General features: G+C 42.0%; 1 protein-coding gene across 1 annotated transcript; it reads right to left on the reverse strand.

The window, feature by feature from the left end:
- Positions 1–561: 561 nt before the first annotated feature.
- On the reverse strand, positions 562–4556 carry LOC102394908 (olfactory receptor 52B2). The gene has a single exon (XM_006042087.3). The coding sequence runs from the start codon at positions 3042–3044 to the stop codon at positions 2076–2078; it is 969 nt and encodes a 322-aa protein (XP_006042149.1). The 5' UTR covers positions 3045–4556; the 3' UTR covers positions 562–2075.
- Between the last annotated feature and the right edge of the window lie 1877 nt (positions 4557–6433).

Genomic DNA, 6433 nt, shown 5'->3' on the forward strand with positions numbered 1-6433 from the left:
TAAATTAATATTTAGTCTAGATATTACTCTATGGTCCTATGACTTCCAAATTGTGGCTGATCAAACACTAGGTTACTTTACCAGTGTAAATTGATGTGCTATCAAGAAGTTATTTAACATGAATACAAATATCTATGGTCACAAATGTGTGGGAAAGGCTGAAAACCAGCCCTCTCTTGGATAGCCATGTGCATGACTCACAGTGTCAGCATTTTTCATGCTTATTTGAGTACGGAACTTTTCTGTAAAACATCCATTATGATACCTATTATTTCTACAGAATATTCTGTGGAAAACACTTCTGTAAGTAATGAAGACTAGTTGAAAATATTTGACATAAAGTAGTATGATTGGCCAATGGCACCCCACTCCAGTACTTTTGCCTAGAAAATCCCATGGACGGAGGAGCCTGGTAAGCTGCAGTCCATGGGGTCTCAAAGAGTTGGACACGACTGAGCAACTTCACTTTCACTTTTCACTTTCATGCATTGGAGAAGGAAATGGCAACCCACTCCAGTGTTCTTGCCTGGAGAATCCCAGGGACTGGGAAGCCTGGTGGGCTGCCATCTATGGGGTCGCACAGAGTCAGACACGACTGAAGCGACTTAGCAGCAGCAGCAGCAGCAGTATGATTGGCCATGCCTTTTAGAATGCTTAACTTTGGGTCAATTTATAGTTTAGGTTACACTGTAAAAGATTAAAAACATTGAAATCAATTTAAAAACTAATGCAATATCTGATGTGAAAGATGACAGGGGATATAAGTAATGGATAGAAACAGTGTTAAAAAGAAACCTAACAATACTGATAGCCTTAGTGAACTATTTCTCAGATACGTATTACTATGAGCTAAAAATAAGTGCTGTATATATGGTTTATTTCATTTAATCTTCTCAACAACCCCACAAGTTTCTCTTTCCACTCTCATTTTACAGACTTAAAAATTGAGGACTAAAAACATTGAATAAATTTCACAAGTTCACACAGCTGGAAAATGATGGGGACAGAACTGGAATCCTGATACAACTCCAAAAACTACCCAGATATCTATTTAGTAATAGAATCAATATCAGTAACAACCAATTCTTGGGGAGCAGGCTAGAGAGGAAGAAGTTGAGTAACTCCCCAGGGTTTCCAGCTCAATGAAGTTGATACAATTATCATAATCTAGTTTCTAAGAAAAGGAACAATAAGAAAAGCTACCATGAATGGTACTTCTATATCCTAGAGATGATAGGATATAGATCCAGTCAGTTGATAGGTGGATTTTTACGCATCTGAAACTCAAATGAGAATTCTAGGATGGAGAGAGAGATGGGGGACCCATTAGCACAGTTTGTGGTTGAGGAAATGAGTATATATGGCCTTTTCTGAAAAAGCATGAAAGAATTAGAGCCAAGATCGGTAACTTCAAGAAACTACTCCAATTTTGCCAACCTGGCCAGGAACAATGCGCTATAATTCCTAATATTGAGGTTAGCCAGAAGCCAAGTATAAGAGAATATCAAGAGTACCCTGTTTCCTCCACCCTTGTTATTCCCTGGTCTCTGAGATATGGCAAAGGTGTGAGAAGTAAGAAGAACTGTGCTGTGTCAGCAGCTTATTTGTCTCTAAGATGCCAAACTACCTTTGTAAGGAGATGGTTTACCAGTCACTGGGTTTGTGGACTAATTTAGCAGATCATTCAGTGCATAATAGAGATGCACTTTCTAATTTTGAGGAGGTAAATGTGCTGTCATTCATTTTTCAAACATTTATTATGTTCCAGGCATTTTGTGAAGTACTGAGCATACAAATATGACTGACACACACTCTTCTGATTTCAAAGAGTTTACAGTCAATTAGGAGTACAAATAAAAACCCATAATAACTCAGTACATACATTTTGAGATCTGCACAAGATTCAATAGACGTACAGAGACAGGAGGCTTGGAGTGTCTGAAAAACCCAGGAGGAAGATGAAGAAAAAGGAAGAGAGAGAGGAAGGGAAGCAAAAGCTCTCTCAGTCCAGGAAATCTTGTGCTTCACACCTAGTTTCCTTGGTAAAGCTGGGAGTGAGGAGTCAAAGGAAGCCGTTAGCCCAGAGAGGAAGCAGAGCACCAAGCCATAATACCAAAGAACCGGTGGGCTACCCCATCCTGGATCTGCTTAGTCTTTACACCATAGACAATGGGGTTGAGCATCGGTGGCACCACCACATAAAGATTGGCTAACAGGATATGGACATGTCGAGGTATGTTACGTCCAAAGCGATGGGTCAATAATGTAAAGAAGGAGGGGACATAAAACATGAGGATGACACAGAGGTGGGAACCACAGGTGCTGAGGGCTTTGTGCCGAGCATCCTGGGAGGGCAAACGAAACACCGCTTGGAGGATCAGTGAGTATGACACCGCGATGAGGATCACGTCCAAGATGACCATGACAATGGGCACTGAGAAACCATACCAGATGTTAATGGTGATGTCAGCACAGGCCAAGCGGGCCACTCCAATATGCTCACAGTAGGAGTGCGGGATGACATTGGTCCAGCAGAAAGGCAGTCGATTCAGCAAGAAGATTACCGGGAAGATGATACAGAAACTTCGGGTGACAATGGCCACAGCAATCCTTCCCACCACAGGCCATGTTAGCATTGTCTTGTAATGCAGGGGGATACAGATGGCCACAAACCGGTCAAAGGCCATGGCTAATAGGATGGCTGACTCCCCCACAAACATCATGTGGACAAAGAAAACTTGGGTGACACAGGCATCAAAGGCAATGTCATGAGCATGGAGCCAAAAGATGGCTAGGGCCTTGGGGACAGTAGTGGTGGACAGCAGGATGTCCGTGATGGCCAGCATGGAGAGGAAGAAGTACATGGGCTCATGAAGGTTATGCTCAGTGATGATGACCGCTATCAGGATACTGTTGCCCAGAACCGCAGTGATATACATGAGGCAGAAGGGTATTGACAGCCAAACATGATAAGCCTCCAACCCAGGGATGCCCAGTAGGACAAAAACTGCAGGGTGGAAGATGGTGAAGTTGGTGTGAGTCATGATGTACTTTAGGATCACCTCTATAATGACAGAAGCGAATGAGTCTGCTGAAAGACATAGGAACAGAAAGCACCTCTGAGTACATCAGAGATCACAAAAGATAGCATTGGTTTCTGAACCATGGGACTCTGCAGGGGAATGTTCTCCTAGACAATGCTCAGTTGGGTGTAGAAATGACTTCTGACCCTTGATGCTTGATTTGCAGGGAGAGCTTCTGTGGTGATCACTCTTCAAGAATCAATAGAGGCTTCACCCTGCATCCAGCCACTCTGCTTCCAAACTTTGGTCCCATCCTACCTTTCTGACCTCATTCTACCATTTCCACCCAACCAGCATTTGCCCTCTTACCTGTGTTGTACTTTTTTCTTCCCACAAGGTTTTTTCCCCTTCTGTGTTAACCTGAATTTCCCTTCCCTTTCCTCTCTGCTTACTCAAATTTTAACCTTAAAATACTTTCTTAAAACATATCACTTTGTAATGGCCCATGTTCATAACAATACATTTCCTTCCTGAACACCTATTAGCTAAACTATATTTAACTTGATTATATTTAATCACATTAAACTTATCTGGCTATTACTTTGAACATTTCACATGAAATTTGCCTAATATCCTGACACTCATGGAAATGGAGCAGCAAATGGCAATCCAGAAGGAGTCTGAAAAATATATTCCTTCATTCTGACCCAAATTAAAACTTTCCCTAAAGGCTGTAAGGAGTGGAGCAGTTGGTGAAATTGAGAGGGGTTCATATTCATTGCTTGCTCTTCCCCAAAATGATTCCATAAAAGTTGTGTTTAAATCTCCTTATCCTTAAGAGCACCCAAGGAAAAGTATCCTGAGTACAGGAAATCAATACACACCTCTCTGGCTCTGCTAATATAGCCCTCCTTTTCATCCCACTTGTTCCTTCACTCTCAAAAAATTCAGATTTCCCTTTGGCTAAGAAAATTTAGGCAAAGGGCTTTCTTTGCCTTCACTCCTCCTACCACTCAGGTAAGATTTATTTCCTTCTGAAGCTGTGGACTGTCAGCTCTTAGGATTAGGGAAGGAATGAGTGATTTAAAATCTGGAAGGGAATATGGAGGAAAGAGACCATAGAGAGAATAAGGGAAGAATTTGGGGTATGGTATACTATTAATAGATGGACCTACTGATAATGGCATTCAGATGGTCCCAGTGAGGAGGGCATCCAAAGGAATGAAAGCCCCAGTTTATGAGTCCATCCCCCTGCCTTTATGCAGATACACTTGCTCAGAGCATAATGGGCTGTGGAGAGGATGCAATAGGACTCCAGTTGGGCATAGGGAAGGGACCAGGGCCAGATTCAAACAAGTAAGGGCCTCAGAGGAGTTAATAATTTGACATCCTTCCAGCACCATATATTTTAGATACTCATTTTACTTCTATTCAGAGGAGAGGCTGAGCTTTCCCGGGATAAGCACAGAGATGAAGGGCCACTGGTAGCATTGCTCTGCCTCTATTCTGAAGCATGAGCCCCAAATTTATATAAACAAAAGACCCATCAGAAAGGCTGAAGAGGGAGGGAATATATATATATATATATATATATATATATAGTTTTTCATGTTGTCGTACAGCAGAAATTAACACAACATTGTAAAGCAATTATCCTTCAATTTAAAAAAAAATAAAAGAGCCCCACTAGAAAACAAATTCATTTTCCTTAGAAGGAAATTTACTGAAAATTTTTCTCACCATTTCTCCCGACCCTACTAGTTGTTAACAGACACCTTTTCAATAAATGATACCTGATATATGACCTCATAACAACCTGGGCTCTCTGCCTATAATTCTAATAATGTCTTATGACCTCAGTAGTGAGACACCAAATTCAAGACTGGAAGAGGGACTGTGAGGCCTGGTTGGCTGTTTATGAGGTTCTGGAAAAGGCATCTGCCTGTGTGAAGAAGGACTTTCATTTCATTCAGTGCCTTCCCAGGGCTCTGTCTCATCTCTGCTGAGGGTTCTAAGCAGGAGAGGTTTAGACTCATTTAGGAAAGAGTCAGAGATCACAGGCACAAGGCACACATCGAAGTCTCACAGTGAGAACCTGCTCAAGCACTCAGAGTATCCAGATGCAGATGAGCAAGAAAAAAGAACAGCAGAGATGAGGCAAGGAGCCACGGTGAGTGGGAGAGAATATGGTACTATATTTGAGGACCCTGACTTCTGGAGACAACTTCTGGGTTAATTTCCCAGTTCTTCCCTAACTAACTTGATGATCTTAGGCAAGCCACTTTACTTCTGCATGTTTCCATTTTCTCCTTTGTAAGATGTGGATAACAATGAACTTGATGAGGTGAAAAGTGAAAGCTTTAGTCACTCAGTCATATCCAACACTTTGCAATCCTATGGACTGTAGCCTGCCAGCCTCTTCTGTCCATGGAATTCTCCAGGCAAGAGTACTGGACTGGGTAGCCATTCCCTTCTCCAGGGGATCTTGCTGACCCAGGGATCAAAACTGAGTCTCCTGCACTGCAGGCCAATTCTTTACCATCTGAGCCACCAGGGAAGCCTTTATGAGGTAATTAAGAGGATTAAATGAGTTAATTCATATAAAGGGCTCAGAATAGTAGATCATTATTATTTATAAACCTGTTTGGCCATCATCCTATTGTATTATTTTCATTAAGCAAAACACATTAATGAATATTCAGCAATATTAAATCATCTAACCCTAACCAAAGGAAGGGTTTCCTTTCTAGGGATAAATAAGAGGGAAAGGGATGAGAGAAGTGCCCAAGGAGAGAAAAAAGAAAATATATCTCTCAGATAGTATCTCAGAACCAAGACCTGGGGGACTTCCCTGGTAGTCCAGTGGTTAAGACTCCACACTTCTGCTGCAGGGGATGAGGGTTCAATCTCTAGTCAGTGAAGTTCCACATGCCTCTCAATTCAGAAAAAAAAAAAAAAAAAAAAAAAAGGTCTGAGGGCTGGGGTGGTACACCAGGAAAGTCCACAGTGATGGACTTAGTTGGGTCAGAACTTCCTGCTAGGCTTCCCTCAAGTGCTTTGAAAAACATGTATCTGTCAAAGCAGAAACAGAGATTATCTCCATTATTTACAGAATCCCCAGGGATATGGCAGAATGATGGGCATCAGAGCTTCAGCTCCAGGACCGAGTAGAACTAGGAGTGGGAATTATAGGGAAGATTCAGTACAGGCAGGAGAAGTTAAGCCACTTCTTCCCTGCAGTCCCTGACCAGACTCTGCTCTCTCTCTTCCTAGTGTCTTCTTTTCTTCCAATGAGTCCCACCCAACTCTATTTTTTTGGTTATGCCTACTATCTCTCTAATAGATGGGGAAACAGTGGAAACAGTGTTAGACTTTATTTTGGGGGACTCCAAAATCACTGCAGATGGTGA

The sequence above is a fragment of the Bubalus bubalis genome, chromosome 16 (assembly GCF_019923935.1).
Source record: "Bubalus bubalis isolate 160015118507 breed Murrah chromosome 16, NDDB_SH_1, whole genome shotgun sequence".
In the NCBI taxonomy this organism is placed as follows: domain Eukaryota; kingdom Metazoa; phylum Chordata; class Mammalia; order Artiodactyla; family Bovidae; genus Bubalus; species Bubalus bubalis.

What these genes read in the sequence shown, in the direction of transcription:
- LOC102394908 (XM_006042087.3), bottom strand. Translation starts at nt 3,044, where the DNA reads ATGACTCACACCAACTTCACCATCTTCCACCCTGCAGTTTTTGTCCTA.